Genomic DNA, 23,893 nt, shown 5'->3' with positions numbered 1-23,893 from the left:
GGGCGGGGGGCCGAAACGGGGGGCGGTCCTGCTGGTTTCGCACCCAATAGCGCCACCATAGAAGGTGTAGCTATTGGGCACGAAATAGGACGCGAAAAGGCCCTTACCTTTTCGTCGTCCACGGCGTCTTTGCGGAGTCGGCCCCGGTGATGCCCCGACTCCTCCTCTTCCGGGGCCGACTCCGCCCCCATCTTGGTATCGCACACGATAAGAGACTTTTCGTGTGCGAAACGTCCCTTATCGCGTGCAATCCGTCTGGTAAATGACCCCCCTTAGAAAATAGCGACTGTTATTACTAGCAACAGTAGCATGGAATAGACTTAGTTTTTGGGTACTTGCCAGGTTCTTATGACCTGGATTGGCCACTGTTGGAAACAGGATGCTGGGCTTGATGGACCCTTGATCTGACTCATTATGACTTGTTCTTATGTCTTCTGGTTGTGCTACAGAAATCTGTCTCTTTGAAGCTAGTGCAGCACTGAATCTACAAACGTACCACCACTTCTACCTATATTTCATCTCTTGAACTGACAAGAATGGGTTTTTATTTACTAATTCATATTGCTCCTTTGAGTAGCTGGAAAACGATCTATACTGAAATACGTTTTTCCTAAAAATAAAATTTGACTTTGAAACAACTCACATTTCTTTCTTTATCCCATTTAAAACTCCGTCTTTCATAAAAAAGAGGCTTTCATGAAATTAGTAACATCTACAACACAATAAACACATAATCATGAAATTCCCTCCAACCCATGACACTTAATAACCTGCTACTAAACTCTGCAGAGTTATATTTTTTCGTCATGGCAATCAAATACCGATTTTTCCTTTACAAGTAACTAACTGTTATGTCTTGCTGGGCAAGTTTAATATGAAGCTTGCTCAGTCCTCTCTCTTGTGGGCATATATCCATTTGGCCGCTGAAAGGTGAAACAGTCACTGTTCGCCCCGGTGAAAGAATAGGAAGACCATTGGTAAGGCCACCATCAATCCATTTCTGTAAAAAGAGCAGTTTCATTTTCAAAAGAGATGATGAAGCTGACCATCATGACTAATCTAAGTGGTACTTATTTTTGAAAGGACATTTCTTATAAAGTACCTTCACTCACTCACACACACACAATTCCTTTATAATAGTGCTCTCCAGGGCTGGGGTTAAATTACATACTGGTTACACAGGTAATGAGAAAACTTGATTTCTCTATTTAAAACATAATACAAGAAATTAGTTTGCCTATGCACATACACAGAAAAAACTTATGTGGAACCAAGATCACAGGAAAAAATGAAGTTTGAAACAACTTTTTCCATTTTCTTACATTAAATGCAGCAAACAACATCACTGTTTATAGAAGAGGACTGACTTAGTGGAACAGAAAGATGAAAAGGAGAAGAAAAAGGCCAGTCTGCAGAGTGACGGGTGACATTGGCAACAGCTTAAGAGATCGGAGGAGATGGGAGTTGGCAAGGTTGACGTGTACAACTTGGAAGGATCACCAAGGTTGTACTCTCAAGGAGAAGGTCATGAATGTGGGGAGCTTGCTTGACATGCAGAGGTCAGATAGGGGGACTTTTAATAAACTGATCTAAATATACAAGTTGCTCTGGTGAGTATTTTGATATGTGATGAAATTATTTTGTTTTGATTGTTCTACTAGTATTGCTTAATGAATCAGTTGTCTTGCTGTTTGACTAAACTGAAAAACATTGTGACATTTAATTCACAGGTTTGGAGTACAGGGTGAGGAGTAAAGGGTAGCTGCAGAAGGATTATTATGTCTTATCGCTCACACAATAAAACATGTTCTCTTCAAACCTCTAAAATTCAGACCACTCTCATAAAACAGAAGACATCAAACAAAACATTATGGAACTGATTCATCAAGGTCTTTAGTCATTCATACAGAATGCGAGAAAAGCCTGAGGGAATTAGGCCCTGTGATATCACGACAAAAATGAACACAAAGCAAGCCCTCCACTTTCCAAAGATGGGGTGGCTCACGGCTTTTCTAGATTGCCTACCTTGTTGCTTTTTGGGCCCCTCCACTTTCCAAAGTCACTCCCATAAAAACAGAATCAAAGATGATGTTAGCAGTGTTGGCTGGGTTACTAGAAAAGCCAGCTGGCCTCCTCCTTGAATCTTTGATCTATTCCGTGGGGGCTCCCAGGGGACTTTCCTTAAATTACTTTCTGATAACAAAGGGTTTCTCACAGAGTGGAATACAGATGGCAAGAGTCTCTTGATAAGCAATTGGTAGCACATTACTGTCCAGTTTGGCTCGTCATTATAACGTCTTTTTTTTTTTTTTTATACCTTGCATTATGGCCATATACCCTGTTTCTTGAAAAATCTCTTGGTTTCCACTTTACCACTTTGGCTGCATTCATTCCATTGCATGATACATCATAGTGATGCTTTAAGGGAGAATCTTATCATTTTGGTGGGGGTTGTTAAGTAATAGGATCTTTCAAAGAATTTAAACAGTAATACCACAGCAGGAATCAAACATTTATCAAAACAAAATGGTAGGTTTAAATTATTTTGTGTCATTTAATCTGCAAACTGAATGATTTAAAACAATTGCCAGTAATATTGCTTTATAATTCCCTAACCATAACAAAAATGACTACCTTAAAGGTGATTTTAAAAAAAGGGATGTGCACAAAAATTAGTGCCCAAAAGCAGATGCTACATGTGTATTTCATATTTTATAAAGCCACACGTACGTGCGTATATTCATGTAAATGCACGCAAATATACATGTGTAAAAAAGAGGCGATTTAGGTGCATTCCAGGGCAGGGCCAACACATACACGCATAATTTGCTATTTTGAAAGACACATTTGCGCAAACTTTTGCCCATTTACTCTCATATTTTTACACCTGTTAATTATCTGGCGTAAATGATAATAACATGTTTATTGTGTAGTACCGACTTGGGGCAGGTCTGGGTAAACGGGGGGGGGGGGGGGGGGGCGGGTTTCAGGCTGAAGAACCAGGAGAGTCTTGATAGTTTGGAAAAGGACTGAGCAAACTGGTGGGCTAATGGCTAAAACTGGGAGTTGCCTTGACGCATGTTATAAAATTGGAAGAATTATGTATGCAAATTGGAACTTATGCGAGTACTTTCACACATAGATGATTAAAATAGGTGGGTAAATCATGCATGTAATCGTGCATAGGTCTACATATGTGAACATGTGTAGCAAACCTGCATATTTTATAATGTGCGCGTATGTGAAACACGTAAAATTGTTCGTGCCCATATACACGTGTAAACTGGGTAAACTTGGGGGAGTATTGGTAAATGAAACCTATTCTAAAGAAAGAAGAGTGGTAAGTGGAATTCCTCAAGCATCTGTTCTGGAACCGGTTCTATTTAATATCTTTGTGAGTGAGATTATGGAGGAACTAAAAAGTAAAATTTGTCTTTTTGCGGATTCACTAAGATCTGCAGCAGCGTGGACAACCTTGAAGGAGGAGAGAGAACAAGATGTGACCTACGAAAGCTCAAGAAGTGGTCAAAGGTTTAACAGGATTCATTGCAAAGACATGCAGTGTCATGCATTTGGGGTCTGGCAATATTAATGTGTTGGGCAGCGAAAGACTGACATGCACAGACTGGGAGAGAGACTTCGAGGTGATAGTGTCTGATGATTTGAAGATGGTGAAGCAATATGAAAGGTGGTGGCTAAGGCTAGAGGGATGCCGGGCTGCAGAGAGTGACGCATAACTAGGAGGAGAAAAGGTGGTAATAATACCACTGTACAGATCGTTGGTGAGGCCTCACCTAGAGTATAGAGTTCAGTTCTGGAAACCTCATCTCAAGCAATGATAAGGTCAGAATGGAAGTGATTCAAAGAAAGGCAAGCAAAATGTGCAAAAATCAAATCTTTCCCAATGGAAAGGAAGCTGTAAAACTAGAGGTTACAATATGAAACTCCAAGGGGGAAGTCTCAGGAACAATGCCAGAAAATATTTCTTTATGGAAAGAATGGATGCATGGAATGCCCTCCCAGAAAAAGTAAAGACAAAAACAGAAATTGAATTCAAGAGGGCGTGGGGCTGGCTTGAGATTGGAAATGGGATAACTTTTCTGCTACCCCTATAGTTTATATTTAGGCTTGGGTGGCTTGCATGGAGCGGCCATTGCTATTACCCTAAAACTAAACTAAAAAAAAAAAAAAAAAGATAAATTAAAAAAAAAAGTTGAGCAAACTGGATGGATCATTTTGGTCTTTATCTGCTGCCATTCACTATGTTACAATGTCACTATGGGCCTCATTTTCTAAAGTATCGCAGGCCTGCGATACTTTAGAAGATGAGGGGCGGGGGGCCGAAACAGGGGGCAGACCTGCGCTAGCCGGCAGCGATCGCACTGTCGCGGTGTGATCGCTGCTGGTTTCGCACCCAATAGCGCCACCATAGGAGGTGTAGCTATTGGGAGCGAAATAGGCAGCGAAAAGGCACTTACCTTTTCGCTGTGCGCTCAGTCGTCGTGGAGTCGGCCCCGGTGACGCCCCGACTCCGCCCCGACTCCGCGTGCGAAACGTCCCTTACCGCGTTCGATACGTTTGGAAAATAAGGCCCTATATTGTGTACAGGCGCACACGCACATTTTTCAAAGTTATACTCCCTATATATACTGTTACAGGGAATTGGATTCAGAAAGTAACCGAGGGCCCTGACTTTTACGGTTTGGGGGTATCCTGCACGGTGCAGCAGATACTACCATAAGCTTGCTGGGAGGACTGGTTGGACCATTTTGGTCTTTTTCTGCCATCATTTCTATGTCACCAAAGTAGTTGAAAATAATATATGAAATTATGTAACTTAACTAAAGAGGGCTAGAAGAGATGTCACTTTGCAAAAATTAGACCTTTGTGCTGGCTATGTGAAGCTAATCTGTTGTATGAAGCTATGTCAAACATGTTCAGTTAACGCACTAAAATAGAATTGGAGCAGGAGCACATACCGGTAGTTCAAAAGTGAAGTTGGACCCGGGGTGGTGGAAGAGGAGGAGGATGAAAACTGAGACATTGCTGTTTTCCTACTCCAGCCAGCCGATCAGCATGGGGGAAGGGAGCAGGGCATGTGTATGGTATGTGCGCCTTTAGCCAGGTCAGGTGCTCCCTATCCTAGCTGGACCTGGCTCCTCTGGGGGACTATGCAATTCCTTACAAAGCTCAGATTTTGTAGCCCTGACTGTGGCCACAAAATCAAGGAGCAGAAGAGGACCTGCTTATAAAGAAATGTTACTATTGAAGATGTCTCAAATTTACCTCTCCTTTATATTCCATAGCTTTAATTCCTGCATACACTGGTAAAAAACTACTTGCTAGAAGAACCTACAAAGGAAAAGAGAAAAGACATTCACAATAAAATGGAGTTATGTATGCACAAATGCTTGGTGAAATAATCCAAAGAAAACCACAAACTTGTATCCTCTTAAGGAAGGATTTGAATGCCCATATACTTAAATTTAAATCAAAGATGTTTACTGTAAAGAAAACAATCTATTTATCAAGCATTTTGGGGTTCAAAATATCTACATTGAAAGCTTGATTGGTAACATTTTAAGGACTATAGGAATTGTCCAAATATGGAGACCTTCATAAACTTTGAAGGTCACATTGATCTGATCTGAAGACAAGAGCTCCTGTACAATAGCTCTTCTTCGAGTAGATTTTAGGTTGATCAATATACAGAACAATATTCACACTCTTCTCATTGAAAAAAAGTCTATGGGTGTTTTTTACCCGTGGACTTTGCACCAAGCTTCAGAGAAAGTATGTGTATACCTTCACTTTGAAACATACCTCAGGTACTTCTGCAACCACTGGGGCAGATTTTCAAAGGGGTACGCGCGTAAGATATGCGCGTACCCCCCGAAAAACCTGCCCCAAGTTCCCCCTGCGCATGCCGAGACTATGTTGAATAGGCTCGGCGGCGTGCACAAGCCCCGGGAAGCGCGTAAGTCCCGGGGCTTTCCTGGGGGGGGGGGGGGGGGGGCGTGCCGGGGGCGTGTCGCGGCGGCGCGTCATTCGGGGGCGTGGCCGAGACCTCCGAAACAGCTCCCGGGCCGGGGAATCGCGCGCCGGCTGGCTGGCCAGCGCAGGCGTAACATTTATACAAAGGTAGGGGGAAGGGTTTAGATAGGGCTGGGGGAGGGTGGAAGGAAAGTTCCCTCCGAGGCCGCTCCGATTTCAGAGCGGCCTCGGAGGGAACGGAGGCAGGCTGCGCGGCTCAGCGCACAAAGGCTGCCGATTTTGGCCAGCCTTGCGCGCGACGACCCTTAATTTTCAAGGATATGTGCGGCTACACGCGTATCTATTAAAATCCGGCATACTTTTTTTTGCGCCTGGTGCGCGAACAAAAGTACGTGCGGGCATACTTTTATAAAATCTACCCCACTGTTTGTACAACTACTTTTCCATGGGGAGTAACGCACATAGAATTGATAATGCAATCTACGGCAATATTTTCCTCCCCTGAGCTCAAATTGCATCAGGAATGCATATTCTAAATGCAGCTAAAACTATTCATTCTCTTGAACAATAAGCATTCTTTTAAGTGCATTAAGGAAGAGCAATTTTTAGACAGTTTACACATAAATTACTATTTAGCTATTTAAATGGATTTGAAAACTGACCTCATAAAAGTATGACAAGTTGCAAAGGATCCAGATCTGATTAGGATCAATACGGTTACCTAGAACTTTGCAATTCTAAATTGGAATAAGAACATAAGAACATGCCATACTGGGTCAGACCAAGCATCCCTGTTTCCAACAGTGGCCAATCCAGGCCATAAGAACCTGGCAAGTACCCAAAAACTAAGTCTTATCCCCTGCTACTGTTGCTAATAATAGCAGTGGCTATTCTCTAAGTCAACTTAATTAATAGCAGGTAATGCACTTCTCCTCCAAGAACTTATCCAATCCTTTTTTAAAAACACAGCTATACTAACTGCACTAACCACATCCTCTGGCAACAAATCCCAGAGTTTAATTGTGCATTGAGTGAAAAAGAACTTTCTCCGATTAGTTTTAAATGTGCCACATGCTAACTTCATGGAATGCCCCCTAGTCTTTCTATTATCCAAAAGAGTAAATAACTGATTCACATCTACCCATTCTAGACCTCTCATGATTTTAAACATCTCTATCATATCCCCCCTCAGCCATCTCTTCTCCAACCTGAAAATTCCTAACCTCTTTAGTCTTTCCTCATAGGGGAACTGTTCCATTCCCCTTATCATTTTGGTCCCCCTTCTCTGTACCTTCTCCATCACAATTATATCTTTTTTGAGATGCGGTGACCAGAATTGTACACAGTATTCAAGGTGCGGGCTCACCATGGAGCGATACAGGAAAATTGGTTCTTACCTGCTAATTTTCATTCCTGTAGTACCACGGAACAGTCCAGACCGTGGGTTGAGCCTCCTGTCCAGCAGATGTAGACAGACCAAAACTGAAAGAGTATCCTATATCAGGACAGAGCTTACCCTGCATCTCTTCAGTATAACCATTGTCAAAGCGGAAAAGTATAAAGATGAGTATACAGTCAAGCAAGTAGCAAGATAACTAATACATTTGTTAAACAATTAAACAATAGAACAATTGGATGAACTCTGTAAATAATTGCTCTTTCATAAATACCCATGGTCATCTTAAGAGATGCTTTCAGTGCCTTCCAAAGAATCCAAGAGAAAAACATCCAGAAATACCTGTAAGGACAAAAAGAAACTTTCAGCGGACGGACCGAGAAAGCACGGGAGGGCGTCTGGACTGATCCGTGATACTACAGGAACGAAAATTAGTAGGTAAGAACCAATTTTCCTTTCCCTGTACATACCTGGATCAGTCCAGACTGTGGGATGTACCAAAGCTTCCCTAAATAGGGTGGGACCAAGACAGTCCCACTCGAAGAACCTGCCATCCGAAGGACCCAAACACTGGCGCCCGAACATCCAGACGGTAATGACAAGCAAAGGTATGCAGGGATTTCCACGTAGCTGCCCTGCATATCTCCTGGGAAGAGACCAACTGACTCTCCGCCCAGGACATAGCCTGAGAATGCAATGAATGAGCCTTAAGGCCGTCTGGGGCCTGACAGATATAGACTGACGCAATCGCCTCCTTCAACCAACGAGCAATCGTAGCCTTGTTGCCCCTATTTGGACCACTTCAGAGGACAAAAAGATGATCCAAACTCGGAACTCATTGGTAACCTGAAGGTAACGCAACAAGACCCGCTACACATCAAGATGCCTAAGATCACCCCCCACCAAACCTGCTATATCTTCAGGAGAAAAAGCTGGGAGTTACACCGATTGATTGACATAAAAGAAGAAACAACCTTTGGCAAGAAGGAAGGTACCGTCTTGAGGAAGACCCTTGAATCCAAAAAACGAAGAAAAGGTTCCCTGCAGGACAACGCTGGAATCTCCGACACTCTTTTGGCGGAGCAAATAGAAACCAGAAACACAGTCTTGAGCGTCAAATTTTTAAGAGTAGACTGGTGGAGAGTTTCGAAGGGTGCCTCACAGAGAGCCCAAAGAATCAAATTAAGACTCCATGAACTCTGTAACCCGAACAGGTGGATTCAAGTGCTTAGCACCCTTGAGCAAACGAATGATATCCGGGTGGGCCACCACCAAATATCCATCAACGATGCCTAAGAGGGAACAGAGGGCGGACACTTGAACCCGCAATGAGCTGAAAGACAAACCTTTAGATAGGCCCTTCTGAAGAAAGGAAAGGATCTGGGGTATCCGGGCTTTACGAGCCGGTACGCCTGATTCTGCACATACATTCTCGAAAACTTTCCAGACCTGGACAAGAGCGAGAGAGGTAGATGGCTTCTGAGCCTGCAGCAGAGTGGAAATAACTTCCTTCTTATATCCCTTCTTCCTTACTCTCCATCGTTCAAAAGCCAGGCCACTTGACAGAAGCGATCCGCCTGGTAGAAAAATACAGGACCCTGCCGGAATAGGCGTGGAAGATAGCCGAGGCGAAGAGGACCGTCCGTCGCTAGATTTACCAGGTCCGCGAACCACGGTCTGAGGGGCCACTTGGGTGCCACAAGGATGACCAGCCCCCTGTGAAGCTCTATTCTTCTGAGAACCTTGCCCACTAGGGGCCATGGAGGAAACATGTACAAGAGAACGTCGTGAGGTCCGGGAAGGACCAGGGTATCCACTCCTTCCGAGTAGTGCTCCCTCCAGCAGCTGAAGAATATGGGAGCTTTGGCATTGCTCAAGGTAGCCATAAGGGCCAGGTGAGGAGGACCCCACCTGCGAACAATCAGATCCATCGCTCCATCCGACAACTCCCACTCACCGGGATCGAGACGTTGACGGCTGAGGAAATCGGCTTGTACATTCTCCTTGCCTACTATGTGGGAGGCTGCCAGGAGATCCAGGTGCCACTCCGCCCAGGCGAAGAGCTTGCTGGCTTCTAGAGCCACCAGATGACTCCTGGTGCCCCCCTGTCGATTGATATAGGCCACCGTGGTGGAATTGTCCGAGAGTACACGCACTGCTTTGCGGCAGATCAGAGGAAGAAAGACCTTGAGAGCCAGGCGCACAGTTTGTGCCTCCAGTCGATTGATGTGCCAGCGGGACTGGGCTGGGGACCAGTAGCCATGTGTAGCCTGGGATTGACAGACTGCTCCCCACCCGGAGAGGCTGGCATCCATCGAGACTACGATCCACTGCGGAGTCAGTAAGGACATTCCCTTCAGGAGGTGCGCTAGCGACAGCCACCATTGTATGTCGGCAATAGTAGAACCGAAGAGTGGTAGAGTCGTCTGAAACTGTTCGGACACTGGCTTCCAGCGGGATAGCAAAGCTTTCTGTAATGGTCACATATGCGCAAAGGCCCAGAGGACCAAGTCGATAGTGGAAGCCATGGTCCCCAGGACCTGAAGGTAGTCCTATGCCGTGGGAAGTGTAAGCGAGAGAAGAACATAAGAACATAAGAAAGAAGGTTGGCGCACTTGGTCCATAAGTTTGAGCGCCAGAGTGTCCGGGAAGAACACCTTGCCGACTTGGGTATCGAAGCGCGCCCCCAGAAATTCCAGGACATGGGAGGGCTGAAGGTTGCTGTTGGGGAAATTGACTATCCACCCAAGAGAGGTGAGGAGAGCAAGGACCCGGTTGACCCCTATTCTGCAGAGAGTCACCAACTTGGCCCGCACGAGCCAGTCATCCAGGTAAGGATGGACTAGGATCCCTTCTTGGCGAAGAGCGGCCGCCACTATCACCATGACCTCTGTAAAGGTGCGTGGAGCGGTGGTGAGGCCGAAGGGCAGAGCTCGGAACTGGAAGTGTTGGCCCAGGATATTGAAGCGGAGATACTTCTGATGCTCGTGTCGAATAGGTATGTGGAGTTAAGCCTCCGTCAAGTCAAGGGAGGCCAGATATTCGTCTGGGCAAACTGCAGCTATCACCACCCTCAGGGTTTCTATTCGGAAATGGGGTAGCCTGAAGGCCTGATTGACCCTCTTGAGATCCAAGATGGGACGTAAAGAACTGTCCTTCTTTGGCGCAATGAAGTAGATGGAATACTGGCCGGCGCCTTGTTCCTCCACCGGGACTGGGACTATGGATCCTAGATCCTGGAGCCTGGCAAGAGTATGTCAGACGGCCGCCCGTTTCTGGTGTCCACAAGGAGAGACTATGTACAGATCCGGCAGATCTCGAGCACACTCTAAAGCGTAACCTTTATCACCTCGAGGACCCACTGGTCCGACGTGATTTTGACCCATTCCTCCAGAAAACGGGAGAGACGTCCACATAAGTCTGGAACGGGCCAGCCGGATCTCATTGGGAGGCGGGCTTTGCGGTTGAATGTTGTGGATTACCATCCCAGAAGGCACAGCGGCCCCGAAAGGAATGAGACCAGGCCTGGGACCTGGAGGAGTTCCCCATAGGAAAGGAACCCCGTGCCCTGTTACTATACCTCCGCTGGCCTCTGAAACGGGAATGCGTAGGGAAGAAGGACCTAGGCTGTTTAGGGCAGTCCTCCGGCAGCTTATGGATCTTGCTCTCACCCAAGGATTTAATAAGCTGCTCTAGGTCCTCGCCAAACAGCAACTTATCCTTGAAAGGAAATGTGCCCAGAAGAGGCGTCTGGCTGACACTGCTGAGACCATCGCCTTGGCCTGTACACGGAGTAAGTTGTAGAGAGCATCCGCTCCATACGCCACTGCGCCCTCCAGTCATTCAGCCTGCTCCGCCTCTGCAGACGGGAGGTCCTGGGTGCTGAGCAATTGTAGGACCCACCTAAGACTTGCCCGCTGCATGAGACTGCTGCAGATCGTCGCCCGGACACCTAAGGCCAAGACTTCAAAGATGCGCTTGAGATAAAATTCAAATTTGCGGTTCTGGACAACCTTCAGAGCGGTGGCTCCCACCACCGGAATAGTGGTGTGCTTGGTGACCACAGAGATGGAAGAGTCCACCTTGGGAATATTAAGCATTTCCAGGCAATCTTCAGGAAGAGGATAGAGCTTGTCCATGGCTCTACCCACATGTAGCCCCATCTCAGGAGCTTCCCATTCCCGAAGGAGCAGCAGCTTGTGCATGGGATGGAACGGAAAAGTGCGTGGAGGCGCCCTGAGTCCCGCCAGGACTGGGTCTACATGAGCCGGCATCGCGGCCGTAAACGTATCATCTGGAGGGACTTCAATCACCTGTTCCTTTAGGATGAAGGGAATGAGAGGCTCCAGCTCCTCCCTTTGAATAAAGCGGAGTACTCGTGGGTCATCCCCTTCGAGAGGGGTCCTGGCAAAGACAAATTCACATTCGGATCCTGGTCCGGAGCCACGGGTGGCTGAGGTGGATCAAGGGGGGGGGGTGGTACCCCCGGTACCACTCTAATCCTGACGGAGCCTTGCACATCTGGCGCCGCAGGAGCGAGTGAATTGGGCATCCGTGGGATTTTGGCAGGTTGGGGACCTGGGGGGGGCGGGGGAAAGTCCTCCTCCTCCTGCAAGCTAGCCAGATAAGATTTGTGCAGCAACAGCACAAATTCTGAAGAAAAAGATGGCCTGGATTTTCCGGAGGGGGGAGGGGGAGGTGAGAGAGGGTCGGGGTCCTCATCTGGGGGGGGGGGGGGCACAGGTCTCAAATCGGGGGAGAAACTTGAAAATCTGGCTCCTCTCCGCCCTGCAGCTCCGAATTGGGAGCTGCACTAATACCTAAAATGGCCGCTGTTCCCGCGGTTTGCCGAGTCAGGAACGGCCTGGCCATGCGGCGAGAGGAACGCCCCCCGGGTCACTGGCTGACTCGGTGCCGCAGAGGGACCCTCTCCACCCGGCAGGCACCCAGAACAAAGCCCATCGCGAGAGAACTGCAAGGCAGGCTCCCCGCAGGCTAAACACCAATGAGATTGCGGCATGATTGACAGGGGAAATCACCGCGAGCAGGAGAAACAGCTGAGCAGTGCTGGGGAGAGGAGCGAGTGCAGGCGAATGAACCCTGCCCGCTCCCTTCTCTGACTGAAGCAGAGGAAAGTAATCTGCCTTCCCTTTGACTTATGTATAATTAAATCTTGGGTTTTTTTGTTTTTTTTTTCAGACAGGGGAATGAACTTCCCTGTTAGGGCTGCCAGGGAATTAAAACGTCCCGGGGGCCAAGGCAGTTATTTAGGGGGAGTGACTGGACCACCAGTATCGCCCCAAGTACATGGGTCACAGGGAAGGGAGCCTAGACTAAGTAACTCAAGGGGCAAGCCCCTCTAGGCCCCCCAAGAGCGAGGAGACAGCACTGTCTCCTAAATGATAGAGCTGTTTCAAAACTTCTTCAAACTTTTTTTTTTCAATTTAAATACAAAGAAGAATAATACTTGCTTGAGCTTGAGAAATAGCGAGAAAACCCCCGCAGGGCAAAGATAATGAAGTAAGGGAACCGCAAGGTGAGCTGCCTGCATCTGCTGGAGACAGACAAATACTGAAGAGATGCAGGGTAGGCTCTGTTCTCATATAGGATACCCTTTCAGTTTTGGTCTGTCTCCATCTGCTGGACAGGAGGCTCAACCCACAGTCTGGACTGATCCGGGTACGTACAGGGAAAGAGGCATTATGACATTTTCCATTTTATTCACCATTCCCTTTCTAATAATTCCCAACATTCTGTTTGCTTTTTGACTGCCGCAGCACACTGAGCCGATGATTTCAATGTATTATCCACTATGACACAGATTGCTTTTTAATTTACAGAAATAAATGAAGCTTCTGTTCTGCCAGCTACTTGGAAATTCTGAGGCCATGTTCTGTCACATGCTCCTGGGTTCTTTCCTAAATGGTGGGTGGGAAGTTAAAGGTTTTCAAGCTCTAACTTTTTGTTCCAGGTCTTCTGCTCAAGTCCCAGCAATAAAAAGAGCAAAAATAGAAAACACCGATTTGGGGTTTTTAACAAATAAATCTTTTAACTGTTTAACTCAACTGCAGATGAAAAAGTCAGATAGTACACTTTGAAACAAGGCACATATATACAGAAAGGGAAATTGAAGGAATCACATAGGTAAATCTGTACTCTCTAGTATTAGGTATTCTAACAAGGGTCTCTCCCTGGGTACTTCACTGGATGCTACTTGCAAGTTGGATACAGACTCCTTCCCAATAGGAGTCAGAAAACTCCTCCTGATAAATTTGGAAGAATCTCTGCTGACAGATTCTTCCAACAGCAACTCTTCAAGAAGATTTCTCAGTCTGGCAGTACCCATTCTGATTCCGATGACAAATCCATACCTCAGAACACTTAAAGGAGAACTTTAAAAGAGATGTACACGTATAAAATAGCAAATGCGTGAGCAAGTAGTGCTTATTTGCACTACTGATATTTTATCAACTTCACATGTACTCGCATAAGTACTGGTGCGCAAATAACTTTACTAGTGTTAAAAAGGTAATGGGCCAACATTTACACACCTAAATCCCGATTTTATAATCTGTGAATGCAGAACGTGTAAGTTTGTTGTCTGCGCATGTTTACTTCTGCTCTTTATCAGGTGTAAGTCAGAACAAACCTCTTTATAGCCAAAAAATGACTGGGTGAGGGGTCTGGGTAAACTGGGGGAGTGCAGGCTGAAGAACGAGGCGTCTGGATGACCCAGAGATAGACTGGGCAAACTGGTGAACTAATTGGTAAAACTGGGAATTTCCTTCAAGTGCGCATGTTATAAAATGTGCTCACTTGTGTGTGTAAAAGGCAACAAGTCCTAAGGAAAGCCACGCGAATAATGTTTCCTCGTCTGTTTAAAATTAAGAGCAGACATACATGCACTAGGCATATTTTATATAATACGTGCAGACTTGCGCAGTCGATATAAAATTAACCAATACTTTTGATGCAACTGCAACACTGCTCTCTGCTTCAACAGTAGGGGGAAAAGGACAGTTAGATTTAGATAAAAACCAAGGAGGGCTCTGACTTTTATGGTCTAGCTAAGCATGGGGGTAGCCTGTAAGAAGCAGCAATTACTACCCTTAATGGAGCTAAAGGAGTACTACTCTTAACTAATAAGCCTTGATGCTTTTGATGACCTACAACATCATTCTTTGCTTTGACTGCGGTGGGGTGGGGATTGGGAGGAAGAGGAATTGGATTCAGATGACAACTAACACAGGCCCTGACTTTTACGATCTGGGGTATGATATGCAGACATATGATAATGCACAGGACTGCTTCTAAAGCGAAACATGTTAGCACTGTCTGAATTTTCAAGAAGGCTTATCACCCAGTAAAAATGTTGGTAGCAGTACATTTTTTTTATGAGTTATCATATGGCTTGGGAATAACTGCATAGAGAGGTGATTGCTACCCTTAAGAAAAACATAGGAGTAATCTAAGCAGCGCGGCAGATACTACCATAAGAAGCTTGCTGGGGAGACCATTTGGTTCTTTTCTGCCATCTTTTCTAATGAATTCTAGTGCATGTGTGCTCATGCCTACATATGCGCGTATATGGGTAGGTGCGCTCATACTCATTTTAAAGTTGTCGTCTTAGGTAATCTCCCATGAAGTATGAAGAGTGTGGGGCTAATTTACCTCTTTCTCTGGATCACCTCTTAGTCCTTTCCACTCTTAACATCTTCTATGTATCCCAGAAAATCTCCCAAGTTCTATGTATCACAGAAAATCTCCCAAGTTCCCAATCACCCTCTCTGGAGAGGAGGCCAAAAGAACAGAATCTCTCGTCAAGTGGGCTCATGAATTTGGTTAAAAAGCATACTCCCTACAAGACACCTCCCTCTGGGGATTGTCAGAGAATATTACTTACTCCTACTAGAGAGGAATATCTAGTAAGAGAAAGGAAATGATGATCCCCTTGTACAGGGCCTCGGTGAGGCCTTACCTGGAGTACTGTGTTCAGTTCTGGAGACCGTATCTCCGAAGAGACAGAGACAGGATGGAAGCGGTCCAGAGAAGAGCGACCTAAAAGGTGGATGATCTTCATAAAATACTTATGAGGAGAGATTGAAGAACCTGAATATGTATACCCTGGAGGAAAGGAGGAGCAGGGGTGATATGATACAGACTTTCAGATACTTGAAAGGTTTTAATGATCCATGGTCAACAACAAACCTTTTCAATTGGAAAAAAAATCTGTAGAACTAGGGGTCATGTCTTGAAGCTCCAGGGAGGAAAACTCAGAACCAATGTCAGGAAGTATTTATTCACAGAGAGGGTGGTGGATGCCTGGAATGCCCTTCCAGAGGAAGTGGTGAAGACTAAAACTGTGAAGGATTTCAAAGGGGCATGGGATAAACACTGTGGTTCCATAAAGGCTAGAGGATAGGAATGAAGAAAATAGCCAAGGGGGTGGATTACTGGAGTGGAGGCTACTACCTGGTGATTACTACCCTTACTCAATAAGCCTTCACAAGGTTAATGCAACTCCAACATTGCTCTCTGCTTCAACGGCAAGGGGAAATGTGGAAAAGAGGATTTGCATTCAGACAATAACCAACAAGGACTGAACTTCACAATCTGGATAAACAAATAAGTGTGGGGGTAGCTTGCTTATTACAGCTGTTACTACCCTAAACCAATTAAGCCTGATACATCATATTGAATGCATATACAGCATTGCTCTCTGCTTCAATGGCAGGGGGAAATGTGGAAAAGAGGATTTACATTCAGACAACATCCAACAAGGCAATGATCTGTGCAGTCTGGGTAAATAAGCATCGGGGTAACTTGCTTGATGCGGCGGTTACTACCCTTAACCATTAAGCCTTATGCTCCCCTTTGATGCAACTCCAACATTACTCTCTGCATCAATGGCAGGGGATGGCAGGAAACTTGAATCAAACAGTTACCAACAAGGGCCTTGAAATTGGTGGTTGGTGAAACAGATACATATGGGTAAATAAGTGTGGGAGCTTGCTGGGCAGACTGGATGGGCCGATTGGTCTTTTTCTGCCGTCATTTCTATGTTTCTATATGTTACTCTCTCTGATTTCAAATGTTCAGGGTCTGTGAAGACACTGATGCCTACTATGGGACACTTTGGTGATACCTTTGCATACAAATTTAAGTAGGAATTATGATTCACATCATACTTTTGAGTAGCTGTTGTCAGAAAAGCAATCTTCAGGTGTATTAGTGTTAAACAATAGGAATTTTCTTTTACAAAACTATGGTGAGTTAAAGTGAATTGTAAAAATAGAGAGACATGGCTCAGTCTGGGTGCCAGTTGAAATTACATAGGGCTGGCTTGGATATTGACCATATATCTGACAAAATTTTAACTGGAACCATTCAAATTTCCACTTAACTCATACCTGTATTTTCAATGTAAAACTACTCTGATTTGAGTTGCTCTTATATTTAGGGGCAATTAATGATACCCCCATCTATGGAGTTTGGCAATTTTAGGGCAGTTACAATTCATGTGATTGCCCATCTTCAGCTTGGAAATAATTCTTGTATAGACTTGCAAGCTGAACTAAAAATAGAATAAGAACTAAATCAGGATTGATTTAAATAACAGGTTCTATTAAACTACTTCATAGATAATCAAAATCATAATGAGACAAACATGGCTACTGATCAGAGATACACTTGTTCCCCTGGGTTACCCATCCCTAATAGATATCCATGCAAACAATGTAATTCTTCATTCTTGTGAGAGTCAAAGAGAAGTAATTAAGGCCTAGATTGATCATTTTGCTATAAATTTCACTTGAATAGCGCCCGCAGTAAAAAAAAAAGGGTGACATTAGGGTAATTTTGAGTTACCGCAAAGTGCATTAATTTTATCGCATCCGAGATATTTATAGTTCTCAACTTGCGAAGTGCCCAAACAGGCATTTCCATGTTTTGGGCTGCTCCTGGCTAGAGAGAGAGAGAGAGAAAACACTTAAATCTCATCTTTGTGTACCTTTCCTCATTCCAAATCACATCAAATGTTGATTGATGTGTACTGTGCTGTTCATATCTCTGACTGTGCATGTAAAACTGGATCTCAAACCCTAGACCACTATCAAAACTTCACCTCGCGTCACTAGTTGATCCTCCTACAGTGCTATAAATAGATGACAAATATGTGTGTCACCCCAGAGGCTTTCTCTCTCGCTCTCCTCTCCACTCCGCTCCGATCCTTCCCCTCTCCGAAATTTGCGATAAATATCAAGAAACCTGTTTCAGGCATATAATACAGCATAATGCCAGGAAAAAAGGTATAGATAAAACATGCGATGACGTGTTGTGCTATCACACGCAATGTTAAACACCCCTCATTTCATAAACTCCGCCCAAACTCCTTCCTTTTGACAAAAATTAAAAAATTTGCACATGCATCTCATGATGCAAAAAAATAATGCATGTGTTCTGGCATTATTGCAGCCCTAACACCCGCGATAACGCCATAACACATTTTGATGAATGACTCCCCTATGAGACTACACTTATTTGAAAATCCATTAGAATTTCCCAAGTTTGAGTAAAATAAATTTGAAGCTAAGTTGTTACACAAAGGGGTCAATTTTAAGACCCACGCGTGCACATGGACGCACCAACTTTATAACATGTGCACGTCGGCATGCACATGTTATAATATACGAAGTCCGCGCACATGTGTGGGGGGGGGATTTTCAAATTATGCGTGGTGACGCAATCGCCCTTTTTCCCAGTTCCATAAACCTAACCCTATCCTTCCTCCTTCTTCCCCGACCCCTAATCTAACTATACTTAGTCCCAATTTTTTAATTTTTATAGTTACTGCTCCTCAGGAGCATAAGTAAACCCCAAGTGCCAGCCAGCTGCCAGTGAGCGCTTCCCCGGGACAGCTTCTAATGGCGCTGTCCTGGCCCGCCCTCTGCCTAGACCCCGCCCCTGGCCTGCCCCTTTTGAAAAACCTGGCACTTCGGCACGTAACGGGGTTTACGCGCGTAGCTGGGCCCTTCTGAAAATGAGTGCAGTGTGTGCAAGGCCCGGCCATGCACGTAACCGCCATAATTCACGTGTGCAGGGCTTTTAAAATTTACTTGTTAGTATCTAGTTGTTAAACTATCTATTGTGCACTTTCCAAATGCTTTATGTACTAATTCTACTAACAGCCCTTCAAATGTATTTGTTTTATGCTCATTGTATTGCCAATGAAGTACAGAAGATTAAAAAGCAATCTTTGTGTCTCAGAAATGGATTAAACAGCCAGCAGAAGCAGTGCAAATGTTGTATAACACATCACATTTTTAAGCATTTCACTTATTAAGTTCCATTTTGTATTAGTAGCTTTACTTTCATCATATCTGTATTATAAGAACTCACATCCCATTTTTCCCTAAGCCCTAACAAAGCTTGCTTAAACTAATATAAAGCCTGAAACATTCAAATATCTGGCATTCTTCAGTCAGAGAGCACGAGGGAGCATTTTTCACAGGAGGAGAAGGTGAAGGACACAGGGTCATTATATAAACTGGAGGTTTAAACGGCAGGCAAAAAATATTCTCTTTCTGTGAGGGTGGTGGACACCTGGAACAGACTTCCAGAGGTGAAGGTAAAACCTAAAGTGTGGCAGAAATCAAGCAAGCTCTGAGCAGACACAAAAGGAGCTTAGTGACAGAACCTCAGATTGCAAAGGATCTGTGCCAGTAAAACAGGCAGGCAAAAATGGGCAGACTGGGTGGACCGGGCATCCTTATCTGCCAACATTCTCCGTTTCAATCTTTCCACCTATTTGTTAACATTACTGGTTATATTTTATTAAAATAGTACTGCTAAAGAGAGTCCTGAACTGGAAATATCTTTGAGACCAATTTGTTCACAAGGCAAATATATGAAAGATTATTATTAATTTGGATTCAAACTGTGATACTTGTACATGGATTAGTCCTTGTGGCAGTTCTAATGTGGAGAGGTGAGGAGAAAAAATTGTTTCTTTGCAGATATCACTGAGATCCACAACAAAGTGGTATTTGCTGAGGATGTAGAAAATATGAGTAGTGGTGTAAGGAAGTTTAAGGCATGTCTGTTGCGATTGGAAGTCCGCTGGTCTCTCCCGCTAACCGCTGCTCTTACCTCCGGGCCTGGACTACCAGTATTGACCCCCCCCAACGCCACGAAGGAACTGCGATGCAGTCATGTAGAGGGCTACCGCACTCCTCTAGGCCCGATGCCTCTGTGACTCACAGCAGGTCACCGCCAGTGTTCTCCTCAGTCTTCCCTAGGCACACGCACGCCCGATAGCGCCAGATTTAAAGGGCCCACGACGGGAAATCCCCCGCGGTGCCCATGCCTCGGCAACAGGTCTCCTACAGTCCTTGCAGTGTGAGTTGCCTCAGCATTCCTGTCAGCGTTCCCATGTTCCTGATCTTTATTTGTCTTCAGATCCAGTAGTCTTCGTTGTCTTTCTCCTTCAGTTCATCTGGTCATTTCTTCAGTTCCGATGTGGTCCACATCCCACCTGTCTTCCCCATGTCCCTCTGCCTGTCTATCCGTCCCGCCTTCCCTTGGATGAATACCTAGTATTGATCTCAGTTTTCTTCCTGAACTTCTCCTGATTGCCACTTATCACAGGCCACTGCCTGACCACTGGACCTTCCTTGAATGCCACCTGCCACCGACCACAGCCTGACCACTGGACCTTCCTTAAACACCACCTGCCACTGACCCCTTCCTTGAATGCCGCCTGCCACCGACCACTGCCTGACCACTGGACCTTCCTTGAACATCGCCTGCCACCAACCACTGCCTGACCACTGGACCTTCCTTGAACACCACCTGCCACAGACCTCTGCATGACCACTGGACCTTCCTTGAATGTCGCCTGCCACCGATCACAGCCTGACCACTGGACCTTCCTTGAACGCTGCCTGCCATCGACCACAGCCTGACCACTGGACTTTCCTTAAACGCCGCCTGCCACCGACTGCAGCCTGACCACTGTACCTTCCTTAAATGCCGCCTGCCACTGACCACTGCACCTTCCTTAAATGCCACCTGCCACTGACCACAGCCTGACCACTGGACCTTCCTTGAACACCGCCTGTCACCGACCACAGCCTGACCACTGGACCTTCCTTGAACGCCGCCTGCCACTGACCACAGCCTGACCACTGGACCTTCCTTGAATGCTGCCTGCCACTGACCACAGCCTGACCACTGGACTTTCCTTGAACGCTGCCTGCCCCCGACCACAGCCTGACCATTGGACACTCCTTGAATGCCACCAGTCCTGGCTTATAGCTTGTAGCTACTTGAAGATTTTCTTACCTGCTTTCTATGCTCATTTCCTACTCACTTTAGCCCAGGCATTTCCGCCATATTCCTCAGTCAGGAGTCACGCACCAGGGTCTGTTGGGAGCCCTGCAATCATGGACCCTAAATGTAGTCACTAGCTGTTAATGTCACATGATGACTGGGAGTCCCTCCTGGCCAGCAGAAGACCTGACCCAGAAATTAAGCTCTGGCCCTCTGCATGGTACACAGCACCATCTCTGAACCATTGGCTAGCTCCTTCAACTTTCTTTCTTTGGATATTTTAAATTCAAAATCATTTAAAAGGAATAAAGGCCATAAACAAGGTGAATGGCAGGGGTGACCAACTGAGGTCCTCGAGAGCCACAAACAGGTCTGGTTTTCAGGATATATACAATGGCTATTTGTAAGATAGATTTGCACACAACGAAGAATACATTTGTTATCCTGAAAACCAGACCTGTTTATGGCTCTTGAGGATCAGCCACCCCTGGTATAGGTGATATCTTCTTATCTGATTAACCTGATACATTTATGATTAGATATCATAGATGAATAAGATATCACCTACACTTTGTTTGTTGACTATTTCTACCTAAGTAGATTAACATAGCATCCACACTACCTACAGCTAATGTATATAAAGTAATTATTAGCAAAACCTATTATATCTGTGTTTGCAATTTGTGTCCTCAGTAGCTTAATGTGTCTGTATTTATCTTTCAGGACTAAGCTTGCTTAACACATACAGATTTGCTTTATATATTTTTGTGATTCACAATTCTTAAGTTTACTGAAATAAATCCTGACCAAGAAACAAAAATATTGCAAAGCCCATATTTCAGCAAAAAAATGTCACAATGAAAAATTGCATTCATACTTCCGCAGGCAATAACAACAGACATGTAAAAAGCATTTTTCCCATAGACACAAAATGGGAATTTTTTTTTTTCACAGGCCTCATAGTCAGTTAAAGAAAACCAAAAAAAACCACACTGTCTTAGAATGTTAAAATGGCATGCTTTTTTATTTTTACTGGCGTTGACTGAAGTGGTGTGATGAGGATGGTAAGCAATTGATCCCATGATAGTATTATATACTTGCTTTAATAATAAAAAGCAAAACAAACTGGAAATCTATAGAAAACATTTTGCAGGAAGTAATATGGTCAAGGTGTTAGTCTGCCAAGGTTAGACAATGACGTGGTTAAAACAATGACGTGTCACTTTTTACCTTAATGAGGTCTTCCCTGGAGGCAAAATTTGAAACCAAATAATTTTCTCTGTTTTTAGTGCATGTGATTGATACATAGAGATGATTGTCTGCCACCTCATGAGCATTTGGCGGAAGAATAGACTCTAAACCTGCCCTACAGTAAAGAAAATGATAAACATTACTCATCTTTAATTATTGAATACTTATTAAATATTTCAAGCGGAAAATGCAGAGCTTTCCTATGGTTAGTGAAGAAACACATCCATCCCACACCTTCCTGCTTTTTTGTACATATGGTATAAAATAAATTGGAGAAAATATATTGTGAGCAGGTGCTCAGTATGGGATTGATTTTCAAAAGCATTAACACGCTTAAAACTGGGTTTTACGGGTGTAAATGCACTTTACCTGGGTAAGTGAGCTTTTGAAAATTGCTATAGTACATGCCATTGAATTGCTCACAGTATTTACCCACGCTAACTGCGCTTACACGGGTAAATGGCTTTTGAAAATTGCTACGATAGTATGTTACATTTACGTGTGTAAATAGGTAAGGTTGTCACTGCTAGAGTGCTAGCAGTTAGTACTGTTTTTATATGAGAGGTTTGGTATATTGTAATTGTAATTCAGTTTATTTATGGATTTTTGAGAACCAAGCCCACACTCAACACATGTTACGATGCATCTAATACTATATGGGTAAAAGTGTCTTTTTTTGGCACAGTTTTCTGGTTGACACTACATAAATGCATATAAAAATATAAAATGCATGTTGTCGTGAGAGATATTTTTACCACAAGACACTACTCCAAATGCTCTTGTTCATGTAAAATATGTTACAAATGCATAATTCTTAAATGTGTGTGCAGAGGAATGGGGTAAGGCTTTAAGGTTCACCTAGGGCAGTGCTTCCCAACCAGTGGACCGCGGCTGCAGAGCACATCCTGCAATGTCTTTTAAAAAATCAGTGCTGGGAGTGAGGCAGGAAGCAGACTCGCAGTCGTTGTGTGCGAGCACTGCCAGCAGGAGGGATCAGAGAGAGAGAGCGAGCACTGTAAGAGAGAGAATAGGGTGGGTTTTAGGGGACAGTGTTACAGTGGGTGCTATAGACCCTTGCACAGGCCCTGCTGCTGGTGGCAATTGGAGGAGGCCAAGAGCAGGGCAGCACACAGCAGAGCTCACAACCTGCACAAAAGTAAGTGAATGCTACTAAATAGAACGGGGGCAAGTAAGGAAACTGTTTTAAGTCTCTGCAATGTACTTCCATGGCAAGAAATCCTTCCTATCTCTCTCTCTGTCCCTCCCTCTACCAAACCCAATCTGCAGAGCTCTTCTGTTGCCCTTAGGTCCACTGCCCATCATAGTGTTCTCTTTGCTCTTCTATTCCATCAGACTCTTCCACTTTTCCATCCACGGAGGAATGGAATGGGGCAATGGAACTGAGGGCCACAGTTTAAGCAAACTTAATAAATAAAAAGTAAAACATAGAGTACATTATTGGTTTTTATTAACAATAATGTGCTGGGGCCAATGAGGCGTCTGTGTGTGTGGAGGGGGAAGGATGAGGAGTGGGGGCGAGGGGGGTCTGATGTGCCAGAAATGTTTTTGGTTTATGTAAGTGTGCCTTGGGCTAAAAAAGGTTGGGAAACACTGACCTAAGGTACCTAATATCCTCAAACCAACCCCTGCATCTATCTTTTTACCTCTCTCTTTCCTGCCTGCTTAAGTGTGAAAATGCCCACCAAGATCTCCAGAACTGGACAGGATTATGAAGGGAGGGGAAGGGGCATAAAATGGTTAGTGGGTGCAAACGGCAGCCATTTCATGTGTTTACAGCACTTCTACTCATCTGTTCTGAGTTTCTGATGTTAGCTAATCTAGCTGAATTTGCTTTGCAATTCTCGTCACAGTAACCTCAAGTTCTACCTTATTTGCTGTTGATTCAGTATAGTTAATTAGAGA

At 44.7% G+C, this 23,893-nt stretch overlaps 1 protein-coding gene across 48 annotated transcripts in view; it reads right to left on the bottom strand.

Moving 5' to 3' along the window:
• PNPLA4 (patatin like phospholipase domain containing 4) overlaps positions 1-23,893 on the bottom strand; it is a 624,040-nt gene that overhangs the window by 5,583 nt on the left and 594,564 nt on the right. For 43 of the 48 annotated variants that reach the window (XM_029604379.1, XM_029604389.1, XM_029604398.1 and 40 more), the window contains 3 exons: positions 21,950-22,085; positions 5,287-5,352; positions 848-1,000 (listed from right to left, as the gene is read on the bottom strand). The exons of 1 other annotated variant lie outside the window; for it this stretch is intronic. In XM_029604379.1, the coding sequence (XP_029460239.1) occupies positions 848-1,000; positions 5,287-5,352; positions 21,950-22,085 (355 nt within the window). The remainder of the gene's footprint in view (positions 1-847; positions 1,001-5,286; positions 5,353-21,949; positions 22,086-23,893) is intronic. 4 more of the 48 variants (XM_029604381.1, XM_029604405.1, XM_029604404.1 and 1 more) reach the window with 4 other exon arrangements.

This window comes from Rhinatrema bivittatum, chromosome 5 (genome assembly GCF_901001135.1).
Source record: "Rhinatrema bivittatum chromosome 5, aRhiBiv1.1, whole genome shotgun sequence".
NCBI classification, from domain to species: domain Eukaryota; kingdom Metazoa; phylum Chordata; class Amphibia; order Gymnophiona; family Rhinatrematidae; genus Rhinatrema; species Rhinatrema bivittatum.
Note: the sequence above shows the minus strand (reverse complement) of the source record. Positions and strands in the feature narration are given on the sequence as shown.